The sequence below is a fragment of the Onychostruthus taczanowskii genome, unplaced genomic scaffold, assembly GCF_017590055.1.
Source record: "Onychostruthus taczanowskii isolate IOZ18803 unplaced genomic scaffold, ASM1759005v1 scaffold12, whole genome shotgun sequence".
In the NCBI taxonomy this organism is placed as follows: domain Eukaryota; kingdom Metazoa; phylum Chordata; class Aves; order Passeriformes; family Passeridae; genus Onychostruthus; species Onychostruthus taczanowskii.
Genome location: NW_024498351.1, coordinates 8002567 through 8026452, shown reverse-complemented (window position 1 = coordinate 8026452; position 23886 = coordinate 8002567). Strand labels below are relative to the sequence as shown.

The 23886-nt window shown below is 34.0% G+C and overlaps 1 protein-coding gene across 1 annotated transcript in view; it reads left to right on the top strand.

Annotated features, from left to right (window-relative positions):
* The window catches only part of FSTL5 (follistatin like 5), a 248185-nt gene that overhangs the window by 2746 nt on the left and 221553 nt on the right, over window positions 1-23886 (top strand). The window contains exon 2 of the mRNA XM_041427999.1: window positions 15503-15536. Within this exon, the coding sequence (XP_041283933.1) occupies window positions 15503-15536 (34 nt within the window). The remainder of the gene's footprint in view (window positions 1-15502; window positions 15537-23886) is intronic.

The window sequence follows — 23886 nt, the reverse complement described above, 5'->3', positions numbered from 1 at the left end:
ATGATTATTACAAAGCACTTCTCAAAGTTGTTTTCAGTCCCCTTCCCTTGTTTATCTGCCACGACTTACATTTATGTGGTTATGCTGAAAAGCACTAGGCTGTGTCTGAACAGCATGTGAATTTCTTGTTAAGCCAAGTAATCCTTGGTTCTTCATTTGTCAAAACAATGGAAAAGTTTGTAAGGTACTTTCCATTTGGGAGTCTTCTTGCATTGCTGCTGAAGTATTGTGAGCAGTTTGTTAATACCTAGGTTCCCACCTGATATTTTTAGGAAGTATTTTTAGCATCCTAATGAATTTTCTTCTTGTAATTTGCATGCCTCTGACAGAGCCCAATGTTTATGCAATGTCTTCAGTGAAAGAGTGTATGCTCTGAGACTTCCAGGTATAAACAGGCAGGTGGCAGCCAACAGAATGGCAACAGTTGGCTGCAGATTCTCTGTCAGATGCTAAGAAATATGGAATATAGCCTGTACATCCATATGTATACACCAGAGCATGCCAGCTCTGCATATCTAACTAACACATGCGTGCACAACCCTCCTTGGCAAGCCAGGTGGTTCACACGATTTAGGAGGGAATAATACTGGGGACACTAATACAGAGGTGACAGTGCCTCGTTGTTAATGATCACCTCACGGGTGGGGAGCAGTTCAGCTTTAGGCTCAAGGGACAGTTGGTGAAGATGTAAATTAGTCCTTGTCCCCTGGGCTCCTTTCATTAGGCCAGTGCTGAACTTTGAGGTCAGGACAATCATGTTCCCAATAGTCAGAGCTAACCGCTCACTGAGGGCAAGCAGTGCCCTGACACCATGGGTGAAGGTGGGAGCAGAGAGAGGGAGAATCCAGGGAAGTCACAGTTCGGCCTGAGCCTCAGCCTTAGCCTTGGCCTGTGCAGGATGCTCCATGAGAAAGAGCTTCTGTTGTCCAGCTGAGCAGCAATGTATGGAGGATACAGCAGAGGGGGTGTGCCACCTTTCACTGGCTTTTGGTGGTCTGTTGATTAAAAATTCTTTCCAGCCTTGTTTGTTTTCATCTTGTTTTTACCGAAGGGCTAGGAGGAAAATGACGCAGCTGTGCAATCCTCACTCTTGTCTGTGATATTTCTCCAGACTAAAATATTTCCTTTAACCTCCTATAAAAAAACTTGCCTCTCTTCCTTTTCCCTCTCTTCTTCCCTACTTACTTTTTATTTTGCTGCTAAATTCATCAGTTCAGCCCTGATTCATGTTAAATTGGGGCTCAGGACTATGTCAGTTTAGAGAGGTTTAGGTTACATTAGAATTAGATCCAGTTTAGAAGTGTTTAAGCAATAAGGACTTTGAGTTAAAAAAACAAAAACAAAAACAAAAAAAACAAAAAAACCCCCAAAAAAACCCAAGAGAAGAACATAAGCTTCTGTTCCCTGTTATTAAAAAACAAATTTGAATGCATAAGCACAGAAAAAAACCCATGTATGACTTCTAGGCTTTTATCCAGAGCTTATAAAATGTTCTCCTTCTACTAAGAGCACTGAAATGCCTGTAAAATATAGACAGCCTGAGTGCTCAATGATTTTATTGTCATTTAGGGTGTCATGGCCAAGAAAGAAATGTGCAGAAAGTAGTATTCTGAGATTCAAAAACAGCCTGTGCTTTCCCTGTGTCTGGTCTCCAAACAACCTGAGATTTGTAGCTCACAGTGTCTATCTGGAAAATCTGTTTGCTTGCAGGATCTGAGAAGTCATAAAATTTGATCCTCTTAAATCCTCTGTCCTAGAGAGAAGGGAAAAAAATCTATTGAAGATGAGCAGTGAATCCTGAGGACTAAGAACAGAGCTTTTCCTGTCATGTCAGTGCTGTTCTATCTAAAGTAACGTGAGAATTTTTGTCCTTCTGAGGTTCCATGAGCCCAGTATCTATGTCCTATGCAAATTCCAGGATTAGAAAAAGCAAGACTCAGTTTTATTTCTTTCCCTCTTAATCACTTGTAAGTGTAGTCAAGAAGTCTTTTTTGTTTTATTTTTTTGTTGTTGTTATTTTTGGTTTGGTTTGGCTTAATTTTTATTTTATTATCCTTTTCTCAGGAAAGGGAGGGAATTCTGCAATCTAATCTGATTTTTCCTGTGGGCAATAGCATTAAAAAGGCACACATAATTTTTTTTTAACCCCATTACAATCACTGTGCATTAATAAGCTAATATCAAGTAAACATTTTATTTTTGCTATCGCTCACTACATGCTCAAAGCATTTTTTTAAATCTTAGGAAAGTTGCTTCTAAAATTTTCCTGAATAATGTCTTCTATAATCCTTCTTCCAACTAGTCAGTCACTGGGGGGTGTTGAGTGTCAAAATCTGGAATTAAGGCCAGGCTGATTCCTCCTTTCAAGATGTCTACTGATACTTATTAGCAGTGGCTATTTATAAACTTGTAGTCTTAACTACTGTTCTGAACCTTTTGCTTTAACTATCTTTTTTGTTCTTGTTACTGAACATCGTCACTATGGAAAAGATTAAACTCAGCCAAATATTTTGAGGGGCGATGAGATTCACATGTATTATCTACCTTTAGATTAACATTGTTTTTTTTTAATTTCACGTGCCAGGCTGGCAAAAAAGAATAAAATATAACATGGTGGTATACAGAGGCAATGTAATTATTTTCTCCAGTAGTCAACTTGGCCTTCTCACATTGAATCCTAGGAGGAGGATTTCCAGTTACACTCTGTATAGATAAGAAATGGTTTTTTTACCTTTCTGGTATTTGAGGTTCAATGCAAACACAATCTGTATCAGCTATCATTTCAGATTCTTGATTAGCATGTTTTTTTCATATTGTATTATGATGGAAAATTGTAATCACAAATTGCAATCGCAGTAATAGCAAAACAAAGTCAGGAGAGATTTTTTGGTTATATATTACTTGAGCTGATTTGTTCCTGTTTAAATTTGTAGAGTTTGGATTCTAAGATCATGAAAGACACCAAATACTTGAAGTGCATGTTTATGAAATCTGTCTCTTTTTCATAACTTCCTTGTTGCCTCTTTTTCTTCAGGTCCTCAAGACTACTCTGTAATTTAATTCCATCTCCTTAATTTTTTTTCTATTGGACAAATACTTTATTTTATTCTTTTCCATTGCTTCTTTTTCTCAATCATTTTCCCCATGGATTTAATACCTCTATTTATTGCCTAAAAGATGTAGACTTTTATTGTGTATATTAACTTTTACTATCTTGGTTTGTTAAAATGAAAGTGATATCCTGTAGCATAGACAATGCTTATAATGTGAAAAATAATATGCAAAAATCAATATAAAATTATATTCAATAATAAATATGGTGTATAGCAGTTTCATTGGCATGTAGACAAACTGGGCTGTACCCCAGATTATTCTTTTTTTTTAAACTAAATAATGATCAACTTAGTTTGTGGTTTATTTTTCATCTCTTATTATAGTTATCTATTTAAATTCTGTTTTTAAATTAAAATAATTATGTAGTTTAAGCTTTGGCTTTTTTGTTGAGCTAGCATGGCCTGGTTTTTGTAGCAGTGGAGCTGCAGGAATGGTTTCTGAGAAGGTGCCAGAGGCGTCCTTCATGTCTGACACAGCCAATGTCAGCTGGTTCCAGGATGGACTCACTGCTGACCAAGGCTGAGGCAATCAGAAATGGTTCTAACCCCTGTGATAGGATATTTAAGAAGGAAGATAAGTTATTGTGCAGATATAACTGCACTAATCCAAGAATGGAATGAAAATAAGTGAGAGGAGCAGCTCAGCTGACACCAATGTCTGTGCAGGAGGAGAGGGAGGAGGTGTTCCAGGTGCCCCAGCAGAGATTTTTCCTGCAGCCTATGGTGAAAACCATGGTGAAGCAGCTGTGTCCCCCATGGAGGAGCATGGGGATGTGGAGATGTGCCTGCAGCCCGTGAAGGAGACCCACACCAAAGCTGGTGGATGCCTGAAAGGAGTCTGACAGGGACCTGCAGACCCGTGGAGAGAGGAGAGCCCATGCTGGAGCAGGCTTCCTGGTGGGACTTGTGACCCCACGGGGACCCCACATTGGAGCAGACTGTGCCTGAAGGACTGCACTCTGTGGAGGAGTGTTACAACAGCAGCATTATGTGGAGAGCTGTTGCAGAAGGGATGGATTCAGGTTGGAGAACTTAATGAAGGACTGTCTCCCAGGGGAGGCAGCCCATGCTGGAGCAGGGAAAGGGCTTCTCTCCCTGAGCAATGGCAGGAACAATGTGTGATGAAGTGACCTAACCCCTCACTCCCCACCTCCCTGCACTGCTGGGGCAGAACAGGTACAACTCAGGAAGGAGGGAGGACTCAGGGAATGGTGTTTTTAAGGTCTTACTTTGCTTCTCGTTATCCTGCTCTGATTTTGTTAGCAATTAATTCAGTTAATATCTCTAATTCTAGTCTGTTTTTCCTGTGCCGGTATTTGGCGGGTGATCTCTCCCAGTCCTTAGCTCATGAACCTTTCATTATGTTTTCTCCCTGCTGTCCATTTGTGGAGGGAAGTGATAGGGCAGCTTTGGTGGGTGCTGCCATCCAGCCAGGGCCAACCCACTACTGTTTTAAACATTAGTATACAGTGATGTATTCCCAACATCAGGAAGTGTAACACTGGTATACAGCAATAAAAAAAAAGAAAAAAAGCTCTTTCTTACATTGGGTTTTAGTATAAAATCAAATCACAATATTTGTGCACTATTAGACTCCTCTTAGATTGGTGAAGTATTAAGTTTTGCATCAATGTTTCTTTTCAATATCCGTATTTTAAATCATCCTTAATACTTTTATTCCTATACATGTGGTAGAAAAACAAGTCCAGAATAAATTACCTCCTTTTAGGACTGGGAAACTATATCACTATTTTTAACTATTTCTTCTTCATTGCTTACTTTTTTCTAAGTTGGCTTTCACTTGTAATTTTGAACTGTGATAATTTCACTAAGTGTGTCATATGCAGTGGGAGCACAAATTGGTATTTTTTAGATAAAACCCTATTTAATTAAATAGTACTATATTTCTTTCTTTTTTTTCTTTTACAGTAGCCACTCTTCTGATTTTATGATACCAAGATGTCAGGTTAAACAACCCATCTGTACTTTCTGTCAACCATGGCTTTTGTAATCTTGCAGTATGAATATTTGCCATCACAATAGCTAAGCAATTTCTTAGCATTTATTGTCCTGATCAGTTTAAAATTTTTCATTTGAAGTCTTTTCAAGAAGGCATGGTAAGAAGCATTGGTCTGTGTTTATGTGTATTGGGTTTAGGTGTATTTGATTTGGCTGTCATCAGCAGCCTTTCCTTTTGAGAATTTTGTAACTGGAAAAGTCACTGACTTCATCTCCATTGTTTATAAAGCAAAATAGCAGTAAGAAAGTCTTTACCTCATGAACTTACTGAAATAGGCTATGCTTACCTTAAAATGCCTTCAGTTCTGGGTGAGGTGACTGCTCGATCACAGTAGTTTTTATGACTTTTTTTTTCTCTTTTATACTTGTTGTTGGGATGATATAAGTAGCTCAGCTCAGGGCATTGTATTTGTTCTTGATAGCTGATTCCATGGTAAATCATATCAGATGTGAACACTACATCCATCAGAATATTCAAATCCCTTCAGCCATGAGCTAAGGGAATGTGATGTCTTTCAGTTTCAGATTGTTTTTCTATTATGAAGAAAATCCAAACAGCAGCATTAGTAACAACAACAAAAAGCCCCAGTCTTCTTTCAAAAAATGAGGCTAAAGGACAGGATGCCCATTGAAATCATTAAAGGTTTTGGTATCTGTGCTTAGGCCTGACACAAAGAAAATGGGGAGCTTAATGACAACTTAATGAAAAGATACCTAATTACATCTTTTTTCTTATTATGCATTGATACAACTACAGTTAAATAACCATAGTGTTAAGAACGTGGAAGCTTAATGCCTAAAACATAACATTCAAAACAAAGCTCCGCAAACTTTACTAATACTAAAACTGTTGCTATTTGACTTCCTTAAAACTGTTCACAGATTCATAGAGTGGTTTGGCCTTGAACGTATCTTAAAGATCAGCTAGTTGCAACCCCCCTGCCTTCTCTTCTGCAGGCTGAGGAGCCCCAGGTCTCTCAGCCTGTCTTCACAGGAGAGGTGCTTCAGTCCTCTGAGCATCCTACTTAATGTTCATTGTCAGTTCTATGAAACAACTTTATGGAATTGAATTCTCTTGCCCCATTCTAACAAAATAGTGTTTGAAGTAAGAAAACTCTAACAAGCTTATTCTGTGCCAAGCTTATTTCTTCTTCCAATGAAAACAAACCAAACAAAAATTATTAGTCATTTGTTTCATGTATTGATTATAACTCTGGTTATGTAACCTGGAATAAGCAGCCTATAATTCAAGTCTATTTTCTAGAGTTAAGTAAGGCCTATCACTCTCTTGAGGCATCAGTGGCATTTTTATTTCAGTAATGTTTCATGAAAATGCCATTACTTTCTATTACTATTACCTGAGGATTATTGTCATACATCAATGCCAAGTAATAAAGCACTAATATTACATAGTCTTGATAGAATGTATTCAACTTGTTGGTATATGTGTCATTATTTGGTGTTACACAATTTGATGTTACAATTCTGAAATTAATATTAACTACTGTATTACTGATAATAAGCTAATAAGCTGATTCCCAAAACTGTAAAGGACTAATCCCACTGCAGATAGTGGTATTTTTATAAAAGTCTGAGAAACCATTGCATTGATCAGTCTGACTTTCCATATAAAGCTCACCTATTTATTTCATTGTTCATTCATTCCTCCTCTAAGTGAGACATGGGTAAAGCATGCCTTTCAAAGAAATTGCTGAATCTTGAAATATTTTCTATACCTTCATATTTTCAAAAAAAATATTTTGGTGGTGTATAATTAGCAATTTGTAAAAAACAAAGCTTACCATTTGGATATAGCTGTCTTGTTTTGCCAGTGACTGCTTCCTGGGACCTACTCTATCATTAGGTGGAATAAATTCAAACTCATTGGCTTGGTATGAGGAAATATTTTCAGGACATTATTTGAAGTTTATTATTTATAACAAAGTCTATTTTATTTTTGTTTACTTGTATCAAAGACAGGGAAGAAAAATAGATGTCATATATATATAAAGGAACTGTAAGTAAAAATAAAATATAATGAACTAGATTAGAACTTCAGCTATTTACTAGATTGTTATTTCAGCTCTCTGCAACCTATTTTTTTAAGCTAATTGTTTCCAACATGAATGCCAAGAGAAAATAGCTAAAAGCTTTACAATACATTGCCTACTGCACAGTAGAAAAGATGTAACCAATTGTTAGTATATCTGCAGAGTATATAGCTGCACTTCATAATTCATTTTGGAAACTAAATTGAAATTCACCAATCAAATACTGAGTTAATCCTGAGTTTTCTAAGATTCAGTAGAAGAAAATACGATCCTAATTTTACTTTCTAGTTTCCTAAATGTCACACGGTAGGTAATATGATATAACCTTTCATCAAAACTCTGGTTTAAATAAGTGTAGTCCTCAAACATAGAGTTGAACACTTTACAAAAGGGCAGTTGCAATTGATTAATATTCATATAATGAACTTCTCTTTTGCTTTGCTGCACTACCTTATCTGCCCTTATGAGATGAATGGTAGAAGTAATCTGTTTGTAACCTAGCAATGTCTCAGCATACTGGTTTTAATCAATAGTGGTAGATAGACTACAATTTTACCCATAATTATGTCTCAATGCAGACTAAATATTACTTGAATTCCTGTTTTGTAAGAAGGTAATTGATGTTTATGCTCTCATGTCTATACTCCCTAATTGTCCTTCTTCCTGTAGATTTTCTTCTATCTGTACAAAAATTTGCCAAGAGGAAAAATAAGATGTGAATGAGCCTCAGACAGACTGAATAATAAAAAGCAAAATGCATTATGTGGTTTTAGAAAATTATACTTAAAACCACCTCTGAAATTTAGAAAGAAAAATGAATGGAGATTTTAGGCAAATTGCTTCCATTAATGTCATTGGGAATTCTGTGGCTAGGATCCATCTGTAGTAGCTTGCTTTTTCTTTTATTTATTTATTTATTTATTTTAAAGTAGAATTATGTTGTCAGGAAATATGCTACTGTTCAGTAATTGTGAGGGTACCTGGAGCTTTAGGAACTTGTGTAAAGGAGAAGGTAATAGAATACCCATTAAATACTGTATCCTAGAATTTCCAGGGATAATTCATTATGCTAAGTGTTGCTTCTTGGAGATCTCTTTCCCCCTTCTTTGTCTATTGAGATCTAGAGTGTTCTCAGATAATTGCAAAATAAATGTATATACACTGAATATGATTCTCAGCTACATCAGATTGGTATTTCCATCTGACTGTCCTGTGTTATTGCATTCCTTTCTTAGTAGGCTTGAAGAAACTACATCTTATTCAGTCGATGGATGGGGAAGTAATACTACACTAAGTGCCTGAGCATATAAAGTCTAATGCAAAATATGCACAAATAGCAGTAATTACTTCTGTAAAGTCTTTATTTACGTAGTTTCTCCAACTTAGCTAAGGAGAGCTGTAGCCTGCATTTGGCTACATAAATTTGCTTGAAAAATGTTCAGTATTTAAGTGGTTTTGTTCATAGTGGTACGTGTTTTAATGCAAAAGTATACACTTCTGCTGCTTAATCCATGCATTAAGCATCTAAATGCTTAAAGTGTTGTAAAAACAGCAACACTGCACAGCAGTATAAAATTGGTAGAATGTTTTTCTATCATGTGCTGTGAAACTGCTTATAAATTTTGAATGTATTTGGTCTGTCATCAAAGAACAAAGAATGAAGACATCATATTAATGAAGCTATAGTTACACTGTATTTCTCTAAGCGTGTGCTGCCTAGGAAATCTATGCAGAGTAACCTTCTATGCATGTTCTATTGTTTTTTTTTTCCTGAGTTCAGCTCAGAACTATGACCAGTTCTAGGAAAATTGATGATAATGAGGTTTATGGATTGAAGGGTAACAGCCAATGGAAGAATCAATCCTTAAAGTCAGCATGTAGATTTTATTAGATTTTCTGTTACTTTGGAAAAATGACAACATTTGGAAAACAGGCCTTTCTCTGCATCAGTAAAATGAAGGAATATATATTTGGCCTTTCACTACAGTTTCATTTGACTTGTAGGATCATTAGGATTCCTCAGGGACAAGGTATTACACTGGAAACAAACAAATAAACAAAAAGATAATTTTATAATACTACTAAACGCCAACGATTTAGTGAAATAAGAATCCTTGAAATTAAAACCCTAAACTACTACTCAGATGCCTTTCAATGCAAGAGTAATTAGGGCTTATAGATGCTTATTTGTCCTGTGAGCTACCTGCAGCCTGCTACAGGGAGGTCTTTTTACGCTAGCGTTGTTTTGGAAATGGGTCTATATGGATGGTGAACAATCCTACCAGAAGGAATTGTGTCTTTGAAAATCTACTAATCTGACTGACTGCCTATTTTAAAAAAGAAATTTATTTCATAGAGTGCAATTACAGGGTGTATACATTTGGCAAACAGCGTTACTGTCATTAGCAGGAAGCTGCTTCAATTCAGTTGGTACTGAAGAAACATTGGGATTTAGACAGTAACTTTAGGCCAGAACTGTTTCACGTTGAGGGCAAAGGCTTCGTCTGCTCTATATGCTTTATATGATCCAAGGCTGCCTTTAAGAATAATATATGCCCTTGCAACCATCTAGGTTATTTGCTTTTATGTCAGACAGGCCTGAATAGAAAAACCTGTGGATCTTTGTGTAGAACTTCTTCTGTCCACTTTTCATCCATAGAAATCGCACACTTTGTTGAAGCCTGGTCTAGAGGAAGTTTTTCTTCAGAGTGTGCAGACATAGACAAGATGATGTTGAACTTTTTTATACCTTTATTTGTTCTCTGCTTCTCCTTTGCTTTTAAGCAATTGTGATCTGCATGCAGAGAGGAACAACTACTTCAAACTCATCTTCCTGGGTCTGCCATGATTATTCTTCACATTCCTCAGGGACCTAAATCAGCAAACCAAGAACCAAATCAGTGTATTTCACAGTTTACCCTTCCCATCTCTGTGGCTGGGCTTTTCTTGGTTTGGTTTTGTTTTTAATGACAATCATTTCACTCTTGTATTGAGGCTCCCCAGATGTTGTTGGGTTGCTTTCATATAGATTCATTAATTCAGAACTTCTTCATGGTTTCTCCACAGGCCTGTAAGGCTTATTCTTAACACTGTAATATTTAGTAATATTTCTGGGAACACCATTAATTCTGAGCACTTCCACATCTTTATATATTACCTTATTTTTGCCTAGCAACCTTGCTTCACGTCTTGTTTCCTTCACACAATCTTATATTCATGTGATGCCTTAATCAATACAAGAACAACCTGTGGCATATTATTTTCTCAGAATTTGCTGCTATAAATGTTGGCAATCTCTAAGGAGACTGGGCTGTGTATGCAGAATATCAGTTCAAGAATCCTGCTGCAAACATTAAACTAAAAAGCTTTCTGCAGTAAATAGCATTCTGACAAGAGCAAGAGGAAAATGGCTCACTTTTTGCCCATTCTTTCTTCCTTACCATAGTAAGCAAGGCCTTGCTTACTGCTGCTTAACAGAACAGCTTTACAAATGTAAATGTCATTGCTTCTGCTTTGCATGCGTTTCTAGTTTAAATTGCAATTGTGCTGCTGTTGCTATGAGTCTGCTGAAGTCTGATTCTATAAAACTTATTTGAAACACAAATGTTCAGCCTAATGTCATTGATCAAATTGGGTCTGAGAATAGTTTACCAGATTGCTTTGTGCAATATGTGTGCTTCTCCTCCCTGGCTGTGACCATGCTGCTATTTCACCCATGAAAAAAAGGTTTCTGTGCATTTCTAATTCAGAATTTTTGTAAATAATGTTATTGTATTAATTTTAGTGAATATATTGTTAATTCAGCTACTATGGCTTGTACATGGTTCAACAATAAGAGCTATTCTGGTACCTCTCTTAATGGAATATTTAATAAAAATGATTCCATTATTATTATTGTTGTCATTATCTATATAGTACCCCTACTGCACAATTAGCCATAAAGACGATGAACACAAAACTGATTTTCTGCATTTTAACTGTATTTTATTATATGTCTGATGGTAACTTTTCTTTATAAAATGTTTGAAAAGCAAATAACTTTACCCTCCTTTTCATCAGCTTCTGTAATTAATGGTGTATGCTTATTAAATTATTTAAATGTTTGTCACATGTCAAGGACAATCTGCCATATGCTTTATACTAATTAGTACTTTGTTTATTTTAGGAATTTGATTAATTCATGAGCTACTTTTTAAATAGAGCTAGCATAGCAAAGGAGGCTTTGTCTGAGTTTTCCAAAGACAAAATAAAGCTCCTCTTCTTTATCAGTAGCCCAGTCTGGCAGACACATACCCAGATCCTCTGCAGATAATTCAGGCAGAGCCATAAGTAGAGTTCTGTATGAAATACAGTTATGTGGTTTGTCTTTTAAAAACCATAGAATTAAGTGGCAGTCAAAATGCTTCTGTGTGCAACATCCAAGGTTTATAAATAGTAATTTTCTTTCAAATAGAGAAAAAACCAAACAAAATTTGCATGATATATATTTAAATGAGGCTAAGAAATGAGCTTTACTTTTTCTTCAGTGGTTTGTGTATTTTCTTAGTCCTAGAATGTCATCTACCTTTACAGATCAGCTCTGGTCATTCTCATAAATAGCTTTGTACCTTCTTGGTAAATTAAGAGTCCCTTTGATCATCCTTCTCTACACCCCTTACTGCTAACGTGAACCCCTTCTAAATAAGATTTGGTACTATGCCAACCTTACTTAGCAAACGTGACATTTCAGAATAATGACGATATCAAAACATTTTAAGAGATGTTGGTAGTTTTTGTGTGTTAAGACAAAAAAGAAAAATAATACTAGAAAAGGAGCTTTTATACCTTGGAAAAACATTTGTGTATATTTAAATAAGTTTCTTTGCAGAGCCTCTTTTGATTTATTTTGGAAATACTTTATGACTTACAATTTGTAACAATAGTTATTTTTATGGTCAACCATCTGTGATCTTTTTCAGTTCACAAACATAACAGAAAATCTGACATTGTCTGCACGAAAAGTTTAAAGTCAGCCTTTTGGACACACAGGAAAGGTTTCTTTGCACTTCTAATATGTTCTGCATTGATACATTTCATCAGGCTGATACACTGTAATCCAACACAAAGCCATAAAATGTCATTCAACCTGTCTGAATAATTTGTTTGGAGAGTGTTAAATTGAAAAGTGTTTTGCTATATTGAAGCTGATAAAAATATCCTAGAATGCAAAACGGTTGGTTCTGTTTACAGATGGCTCATATCAATAGGTACCAGTATGGTATTGTAGTTCATGTAATAATTCTGGACATATAGATCCAGGATGATTACATGAATGAAAATATATATATATATATATATATATATATTTATTTATTTATATTTGTGTGTGTGTGTATAAAATTTATTTAAAAAAATATTTATATATAGTTTTTGATTGCTAACATGTTGGGTAGAAATATTTTGTTTATATCTCATAATGCAGTACAGGAGAAAAATAACAGAAATATGTGTAATAGTAGGTTTATAAAGTCTTCCACATATGTGTTTATACAGAAGTGTGTCTTAATACCCTGATGCTTGCACATTTATATATTTTCTAATAGTACGTGGGTAGAATTTTGTTGTTTTCAGGCCAGCAAACATTAAAATGCTAGCCCACTGCACAAATGCTGGTGGAAATAAATGTCATTATGAACAATTCATTCATTATGAGCCATACTGAAAGTTTCAATAGTTCATTTACCTCTCTCACATTCCAGGACCCTGAAAAATTTGTTTATTTGTTTGTGTGTTTCCCATGTGGACGAGCAGTTCCTATTTCCCTGAGGATCTGAAATTAATTTTTCCAAGTTACAGGTGCTTTTAACATTGGGCCACTAGCATAATTCATTTCTTCTTACTGATTTTCTACAGAAAATATTTCACATCGTTTATCTTTCATTATTAAGGAGGAATCTGTATTCACCCTCAGTAGAAACTTGTCTATGTTTTTTAACTCTGTGTTTTCTGTTGTTTTGTCTAGCAAGATTTCTCTAGGCAGAGAACTATTTTCTGAGTTCAGAGATGTTACTCCCAGTCTTATCACTGGTTAATTTTGAAATAACTTGAGGCATAGACTTTTTTTTCTATGTGGGTGCTCTTTGCTGCTACCAAGCATCTTGGCCCAAGGAATATCACACTGAGTCTGGTCATAGATCTGTTAATAAAGTCTTTTCTTTCTACTTTGAATGGCAGCTTAAAATTAAAATTTGAGTGGTTTCGAGAAAGCTAAGCCATGAAAATTTGCTCCAAAATGTTCAGCTGAAATTAAAGAAAATATAGTAGAAAAGAAAGGTCTAAAAAGATATTTTCAGTTAATGCCTTCTTTCCTTGAAATCTTAACACAGTTCATTAAAAAACCCCCTGCAGTCTGTTTTGGGTTTTTTTTAAATATTAAAATTTCATCTAAATCCTTTTGTTTCTCCTCTCATCTTCGCCAAGTTTGTTGCATTCTCTTCCTGAAAAGTAATTCTCATCCTAATTAATGTTTCTCTTCTCCTTTGATATCAATATTTGACTTTTAATTTTCCTTTCCTGCAAGGCTGCTCTGATCTAGTAATCAATTATTGGATTAAGTCTTTAGAGTCTATTGCATCTTTGTTGGCAAAAAATTCCATTTTTCTGATTTCAAACTAAATAAGGGAGAAAAAACTAGTGAGTTTTGTGGCACTGAACAGTAAAATTGCATAAAATTGCACTATCTCAAATGCCAGCACAACTTGACTACATCTTGACTCTAAATCTTGGTGATTGGTTGATTTTTTAATAAGCACAGACTTATCATGAACAAGATTCCTCTGAGTTTACACTGGCCTATTAAAGGCTAAGTTTCATTGCATGACCTCTAAAGATATATAAAATAAAAATTACAAGCAAGTTTTCCTTTAGAAGACTAGAAGAAAGTACTAGACAGATCCTCTAAACCAAATGCTGCATGTAGTGTAAAATGAAATGCGAAAGAAATTCAGTAATACTAAAACTATTGCTTGAAATTTAGTATAGCATGAATAGCATGAAAATTGATTCTGGTAAATTCAGCACATCATATCCAGTATTTCAGGAAATACCATGCATTGGGTCTAGAAAATACTAAAAATGTATCTAGTACATCATATTTTACTGATAATTAATGTTTTCCTTTTTTTTTTAATATCTCACTAGTGTTTCTACTGTAGTCATGGAGAAATTTGAAAACATAATTTCCAAATACATACAAGTTTTAATTTATTTGTTTGAAAAGAAATTAAAAAAGAATCATTAACTTAGATTTGTAAAATTGGGTTGCAGGGAACAACAAAAATATTGCTTCAATAGGCATATTATTTATTATTTCACAAAATCAAAAATGTTAAAACAATATGTTTTGCTTGTTTGAGGATAAGATGGCCTTATGCTAAAGTTAATATTAACTAAACATTTCCATGTCCCTGTCAGTTAGAAAATATTAACAGATATGGTGTTCAAGGACATATGTATTGGTGTAGAAGTATTAACATTTTCTGTAGATTTCTGTGTACAGTCTGGATGCTTTTAAGACTAAATGAACCTGTTATGAGCACAGTAATAACAAATCCTTGGTCTATATAAGTAAAATAAAACAGTGTAATTAGTACTAAAGGTTAACCAGTACACTCTTTGTTACTGAAAGCTAAAATGCTTAAAAATGCCAATTAAAAATTGCAGCAAAATAAAAAAAAACCTATGTAACTTCCTTTTCTTGTTAAAATTGTAAAAGAAAAGCTATCTTTTAATGGAATGAAATTTAGAAGTGTGTTGCATTTAGCTTATTGCTAATGCTATTTTTACTGGCATAAATTTATATAGCAGCAAATATTTGAAGAATTGCAATACCCAAAATAAAGAGCATCTTTTTGAGCAAATATTGTGTAAAATCGAAGTTTGAAATTTTGGGAGCAGATAAGTGCCTTGAGTAAATTTTCAAGCTTCAAAATTACATCATGGGACAAGTCCCAGTTTTACAGGGGCTTGTGCAGTTGAATTATGAGCATCTCCCAAGACAGAGGTCAAGTGACATAGACTGCATGGCCCCATTGGGTAATGTGTTCCAGCACTTAATTCCAGTCATTGTGGGAGGAAAAAAAACCCTGAAAAATGCTAGGGGAGTTTGCAACTGGGTTATATAGGACTCTTTAGGCATCAGGCAAAGTGTAGTCGATTTTACTTTGGGGCAGGATGGAGGAGGAACTACAGTGTCTCACTTGGGTCATGTATGTCTTTGACTTTATGATTTTTGTGATAACTGATTCTGAAATTAATACATTTTTCTGCTCTTAATTGCAGCAGGAAAAGAATCATGAAAGCTCAAGGAATAAAGGTAAGTGCCAATTGTTTTCAAAATGTGGACATTCTTATAATTATCACAAATGTAGCATTCATTTTTGGTAAAAAAACCCACATCCAGATGGATTGTTTGCTAAGTATTTTAGTATTTGAAATGACAAATATATTTTTAGGAAAGGGATTGAAGTTCAGAAAGTACATGTATTAGCTGCTATTTTTGGAACCCTGAGATGAACAACACTGACTGTTGCACTTTGGGTGGGATGGGCTGCACAGTTTCTCACCAAGTTCATGTCCTTGCCTATGGCTGGTTATTATCCTTCCATAAAACCACCATACCACCTATTTAGCTTTTCCCTTTCCATTCAGTAAATCTGAATCTGGGTGTGATTCCAATTTGTTCACAAATTAATCATGCCTTTAATAGGTTGCCTTGCAAAACAACTGTTGTGGGTGGTTTTTGCATACAATTTATATTTTCACTGCACCTTACACTGTGCCAGTGGCTAAGCACTGTGTGAAATAGAATATCCAGGTTAAAGAAGCAAACTTTTTTCAAGGATATTAAGACTTCCAAAACTCAAATGTGGATTTCACACCTTTTTTTTTTTTCCCCTAATATAAAGTCTGTTAAGAGACAGAACATGCAAACCTCTTCATTAAAAATTGCTAAGCAAGCAATGAAAAGCAAAATTGTCAGTGGTGGCAAAGCTTGTTCTCTTGATATTTTAGCTTTTTATAGAGATAGGATTTGAGATACTTTCAATGGGAAACAAAGGGATGATAGGAGAAAGAGCACCAATTGAATGTTGCAAAGAGAGGAGGGAATTAAGTGACAAACCAACCTATATCTTTTTTATTACCTTAGGAAGCAGTGTGTAATCATACCACCTGAGTTAGCCATTGTTAATTCAGTTATTTATGTATCACAGTACTCATTCATCTCAATTTTCTTGACTTCTCTCACATGGAGAATAAGCACGAGCTTCTAAAGGCAAGCTAAAGCTGATGGTTGATTGGAGTTTTGTCAGGACAATTAGATTGTTTATAATGATAGGATAATTTACATCATCTGAATGACCTATGGTCCTTCATTTGAAGAGTGTGCATGGGAGAAATAATTGAACCAAAAAATTCCCTTTATTTTCAACCCATTTGTGATTTATAATTTTCTTTTCAGGGGTAATACAATGTAAAGGTGAATCTTCTCTAGATCTAGTGAGTGTATCCATGATGTATTGTTCAAAACGCTTTCCTGTCTGATGACTTAATACAAATGATGAAAAAGACTGTGACTCAGATCAGATTACAGGAATAAATTATTTGTGAATACTGAAGGATTCTAAAATGAGCCATTCTTTGTGGGTTTTTATGATTTATGTCAGTTGTATGTGATGTTTGACAGTCTTTCTCACACACCCCACCCCGTGTTGTTGTCAGGCGGTCATCACGGTATGTATGTGAGCAACAAGTAAAAGCAGGAACAAAGTCATGAGCTGGATGGGAGTGCCCATCTTCTCCATTAGCTGTTAATTTAGTGAACTAACCATGGAAACAATTTTCAAAGGATTGTGAAGTGTTCTCCACACCTTCAACCAAAGGAATCCATTAAACTCTACTTGAAGGGAGATATCCATTTTCTCCAGCTAGGCAGTGCTCTTGGTGCTGAGCTGCACAAAATTTGTTGGGATTCTATCTGTAACATCACTTGAGGAAATATTTAACCTACTGAACTTCCTGCAAGATATGTTTGTCTCTGCCTAAACTGACAATTCAACTTGGGAGATTTCAGTGGTCTGAAAGACTAATTATGCACAGAATACTCTTTGAAACATATATGCATCTACAGATATACTTCATTGCATAATACTACTTTGAGTTGTGTTTATTATTGGGGGTTTTTTTGTGGTGTTCTCTTTTCATATTCTTTGAATTTATTTGTTTTCATGTGTTGTTTATTCAGAAATATAATTTTATTTTACTTACAGCATATAAAATCTTAAAATTCTACTTAAAATACTGGTTGGTTCAGATGAAACAAGACTAATGTTTCAGCATAAGCATATTTGTCTTGTCAATGAGTAACTGCAGCTCACATGCAATATCTAAATGTTTTGTGCTCTGCATATGTTCTTCTGAGATAGGTAAATTTTCCTCAAGTTATTGGGATGGGTTCCTAACAATATTCCTTACACTCTACATATTTCAGCCTCTGCATACAGTAAAAGGACAAAAAGTTTTCTGTGGTTTCTTAAGAGTTCTGATGTTTTCAGAAGCAATGTTGTCTGCTTAATTCAGAGGGCAAGTTCATTGTTACCAAGTGAAATGCTGATGTCTCTGTCGTGCATTGCAACTTCTGTTGAAGTCAGTAGTTCAGTATCTAATTTTTATTAATAATAATTTCATTAGATTGTGTTTTTAAGAGGGGAGGATATCACAGCAGAATTCAAGTCAAATGCTTTTTCAGTTCAGCAGGATCAATATATTAGTATAAAGAAGCATTCTTTGTCTTCTATTACATTATAAATACCTATGAAATTTGATTTTAACTAATTTATAAAAAACTGCTGTAAAATACATCTGCTTCCTATTTTTATTTTAGTAAGTATGTTTTTATTATTCTGTAGTAGTTTTTTTTCTCCTGATACATTTCTGATCTGTTTGTTTTTCCCATCTGTTGCTTCTGTTTTCAGCCTCTAAGTCAATCACACCAGAATAAAAGCCAATACTCAAACACCCTTTGTTCTGACACTAGTCCCATCTCTTTCTGATCTGTGATATTCTTTTTCTTGTTTTACTTAACAGGTAACAGATCTTTGTGTACTCTGTTTGAGAAAAGCAACACTGCTTTTATGTAAAACACTATGTTAACATTTTACAGTTTTAATGTATGTTGGCAAACTTCCATATGCTTCCAAGATTTTTTTGTATGTGAAAATGATTATCACCAGGGCAAAATAAAAATGAAATTGGTTTTATAACACTTCCATAATATGAAAGAAATAACAAGGCAATTACCAACCAAACCTTGCTAACTTTTAATTGCTGGTTTGAAGTCCCATTTGATCTTCCTTGCCTTTCTTTTTCAGTGTTAACTCCTTCAGACAAAAGAATGTTTTATTTCCAAACATATAGTAGAAGATAAAATAGATAATTTTTGTGATGATTTGGAAACATCAGAAATTGTGTTATATTTAATCAATTTAAAGAATTTTTTTCCCAGGCTGTGGTTTGACTTTGTACACACTAATGTCCTTTTAATAAATAACATTATAAACTTTAAAGTTGAAATAGTTTCTGACAACATTATTCTGAAAAAATGTTACTTCTGAAGCACCAGAAGGTTGACCCATTTCAACTATTTACCAAACCTTAAAGGGATCTCAGTTCCTTTTCACAGAAAAAACACTGGCACACAGGAAATGACGAGCCACAAAAATATTTCAGTCAAGTGGTAACATTTCAGATCAGCCCCTAAGCTTAGTAATAGTTGAACTACAGTACATTTTTTTTTGATAATTAAAAATTTGATTTCAGTGTAGAGAAACAGTGTGTAATATTTTTCTAAAAAAACACCAGCAAAATCAGAAATGTTTCTGAATTTAGGCTGACTAAGGCGGTTGTTGTGTTGATATTGAGCAATGATACAGTAGTGTAACTTTGCCTAATAGTTCCAGCAACTTAAAGAATACATTTCAAAGATACAAAAAGTGCTCCACCTGAGATTTGAAAAATATGCACTTTTTGTAACATTTTCAAAATGTGCATGCAAATAATTTTATTAATTTGGAGAATTTTTTACTTTAGTTAAGAGCACGTGTATGGATGTACTATACCAGCTGTATAGGATGCTTTAAAAATGTTTGCTAGCTACTATTGGTCTGAGCTTTGAACATCACTAACGCTCAAAATTAAACCATTTAGAAAATTTTGACTGACATAATTTTAATTACAACTTGAGTTTCTAATTGTACTCAATACTTCTCACTTTATGCTTACCTTAATAATCTGAATGTAAAACCATTATTGACTCACAGATTAGTTTCAAAACCATAATTATCTATGATTATGAACATATTGCCAGACTCCTCTGATATCATTAAGAAACATCTGTTCCTTTTATAATCTTTAGCTACCAAAATTAGAGAGGAAATCATATAGACATCACCTGCATATCTTACTTGCTTTTTCCTCTTTAAATAGTTAGCATACCTTCACAACATTCCTTTTCTGAAATCCTGGATTGGTGTAATCTTTTTCTATTCACTGCTGAAGGTAAGACAAAAAGAAATGAAAAAAAAAAAGCTTGAGAAATTTTAAAGTTTAGAGAATTTAAGGGACAAAATCAGTAAGTCCTTATTTTAATAATAACCTGTAAGAGTGAAATTGTGTCTGGAGATACTCTCAAATGCCAGTGGGTGAACAAACTGTTAGATCTATTCTGCGATATGTCTGGCTGTTATTACTTTTGATAATGGACAAAGCTGTGCATGTTCTGATGTAGAATACATGTACCAGCATCCTTTGTCAATTTAGAACCATTAACTGTGGCAAAAAATACAGTTCATTACATTCTGTAATGTATCCAGTAATTCAGTTTGTCTACTCAAGATTATTTAAAAATATTACAATAATTATAATATTAATATTATAATATAATAATGATAAATGTTATAATATAATATTATATATTGATATATACTATTATAACAATTATAATATTATAATTATTCTATTAAAATAATTAAACAAATTAGTCTTAATTTGTTTATCAACAGACCTCTATTAATTCTGTGTGGTTAGAATTTGAAGTGCAGTCCTCCTGGACTGAACTGACTAGTGGTTTATTTCGTTATGCTCTGGTAGCTTCTCTACTAGATAGCAAACTTCAAAAAAAAATAGTATTTTAGAGAATATGTGTAGCAGCAAAAGGTTGGTAAATGTTTGTCCCATCTGACCTACAGTGTTTGTTCTGAAGTTCTTTTCTTTGCCATTATGTTCCAATTTACCTGAGTGAATAAACTTTGGAGAGTTGGTATGAGGATTTTTGGATTAAGTATGCCACATCCTATTGGCTTTATTGTGTTCCGTTCTCCTCCAAGGCCTGGTCAACTGAAACTCAAATCTCTTTGTTACTTAAGAATTGTCATAAGAAATGCAGTTCTATTTTACACCTGAATAATTCTCTTTTCCCTTTCTTACAAAAGACCTACAGACGTAGTGTTATTAACTGAATGTTTTGGAGTGTTATTTCTTTATTATTATATTGGAATGGCTTTATCATGATTAACATTTATAGAAATTATAATGCAAATATCTGAATCAATTCAGAGTCAGATTATGAAATGCATTTAAAATAAATAAATTTCTTCATGTGTGAAAATAATTTTGGTATAACAGTTAATCTTAGAATTTTTTTTTCAGCAGACTTGAAGCTCATTTTGAGAAAGTAAAGTGTGTGAATCAGAGTCAGTTCTAGGTAGTATCTGCGGTAACAGTGTGATTACCTGACATCGAAAGTATACACTAAGAGCAAGGTCTCTACTGCATTTGCAGATTTAGGAAAATGTTTTCTTATTTCTTTTAAACAAAGCATTATTGGACAATGCTGAAATGCAGTTTTGATATCTGTCTGTCAATACCGCACGGTATTTGTACAGTAACTTAGTCAGACCTGCTGCCAGTGTAATGCCATGACATAAACAGTGTAAACTGCACAAATATGGCCTCACTGGTTGTTATCTTGAGGTAAACACGCTTGATCTTAGTCAAGAAATTAATTAAAAAGGCTAAAGTAATAACAAGTGAATACGACATGGTGCATATATTTTACAGAATTGCAGCATTTACCTTAAGATAAATTCCAGACCTACATTCCATACAAGTGAAAAATTGACTGTAGTTTTATTGTGTTAGTGTCAGGGGAGGAACAGTATCATATGGAATTTCTTGAGTGTTTTGTTACAAATTATGTCTGCATTTTCACAGAGGAGTTATTTCCAACTTTATACTGCTTGGCTGCAAAGTTTCCAAGTCCATTTTTGCTATGAGATGAAAAAAATTTATTTAAATTATGCAAAAATTCACAGCTGTCAGTGTATATTCAAAAAATCAATTGGAAAAATCAGATGCATCTTTAATTTTTATTAAATGCATATCCATTATTTCTGTCACTTTTTAACACTATGTGGGGGAATGCACATATATTCTGATAATGATTACAGAGATAACTACTGATACTTATTATGTATAATTATGTATTATATGACAATTCATATATAAATGATCCTATATATGTTAAGTAATAGTGTATATATAATGATAGTGGAGAAAATATGAAAGCAAAAATATTATACAGCTGCGTCTATTGCATTCATAAAAGGATTAAATTCTTCGTGCCTGACTTGTTAGCAGCTTTAGGAATTTTTTCTTTGGATTTGCTTTACAGGAGGATATTGTACATTTGAGTTTGGTTTTTTCTCATATGTAATATTCATGACTTTCAGAAGTTTGGAAGGGAAAAATACGGTCTGTGTCAAAATTCCAGGAAAGAACTCTTCTCCAATATGATAGATCTATTCCAACAAGAGATACAATGACTATTTCTGCATGTAGTAGCATAGTAGAGCTGACATAAGAGATTGGTATCCCTGGTATTTTTAAAATTCATCCGTGTCCTCCTGAAATTTAAGTAAGTTGCATTCTGTTAAATTATTAATTCTACTTCAAAGCAGACATTGTGAACTTGACAAGAGAGAATAAGTTCAGTGGAATTCATGAAGTTTTTCTTGGTAGCGCACACACACTTGAACAGATACGGTGGAGAAGAGATTGAGCAGGAGGGGAGAGCTGAATACTGACTGGAATACATATTCATTCCTATTAAGACTTCACTATCTTTAAAGAAGTCACTCAGAGGATGAATGTAGCAATTTTGGTTATTTAAATTTAAATGTATTGGTGGTCTGAATTTTAATGTTGTGTGGCCCACAAAAGACTTTGAATAGCAATACAGTCTGATTTTTTTTTAAGCTTCCATGTAAGAGAAGCTACTGTTTAACTTGATTGTTATAATGAAAATGTTTTGGGTAATTTCTTGTGTTGTTTCAGGAGTAGGCTGAGAAGAGCTAATTAATGTGACTTGACTTTGAGTTAGTCTATTCTTTTATTATTAATAATGTTGAGGTTTAAAGTTAAAAATTAACACTAAAAGCTTTGTAATTTTATATATTAAGATTCTTTTTTGTGCTTGACACAATGTGTATTTTCAATAATGGCTTTCATTTACCTCTTTCATCTTAAAAGAGGTACACTAACCACAGATGGCTATATGAGGTAATTTGAATTAGCTCTTGAGCACTGAAGGTTTGCACTAAATTCACAGAAAAAGTATTCTTGGATCCTTTAATACAGATATATATACATTAGTGCAGTGTCTGTAGACTATGCATGCCATGTGTCTCACATGTAGTGAATATTCCTTTGATTACGCTAACAGTAGAATTCTAAATGTAAAGTGGGTCATTTCCTGTGAAGCTTAGCTGTTTTAAAGTATTATCTACCTTTTTTTGTCTATCCTATGCCTTTGTAGAACCTTCATTCTCAGAATGAAGAGCAAAATATGATTTGTGTCAGCACCACAGATATCTTAGTTAAGTTTGGCATATAATAGCCAGGTGGAGCAGGCTATTTCACACTACTTGTGATGTAGCAGGCAATTATTGTGACCAAAAATAAACAAACGAGAATGATAGAAAGTGCAGCTCACATTTTGTGTAACAGACTTTTTAAGCAAAATAATCTTCCTATCTGAACAACTTGAAGTTTTCCTTATAGAATAGACTTTCAAAAAGCAAAGTGCATGTCAGAAAATATACTAATGCTATTAAACTACAAACTTGTGGTTTATTTATAAATAGAAACTATACAATGTAATAGCTAAAAATGTATATTAGAATTTATACTAGAAGAAAGCAACTTCTGTTATTGTGTTTTATTTACCTATACCATAACCCTTGCTTTATCAGCAGATCTCAGTATTATCTCTATGTTTATATAAAATAGTCTGCTGTGATACCTCGTTACTGCACAGAAAGGAGGCTATGGTATTTATGCCACTGAAAAATATATACATAGAGGTAATTTTTTAAATCCACAGAGATCTTTACATGCTCTATAATAATATTTTAGATATGAACTTAAAATCCAATGTAGGCAGTAGTTCAATTAGACTATTCATACAGAAGTATTTAAAGTTGAGAAAGGGTTATCATGAAAGCAAATGTGAAGTTGAGAAGGAATACATAGCATTCAGAAGCAAGAGATCTGAATAAATACTGGTATTTTGGAAATAAATTCTATTTAATTTTTATATATATATATAT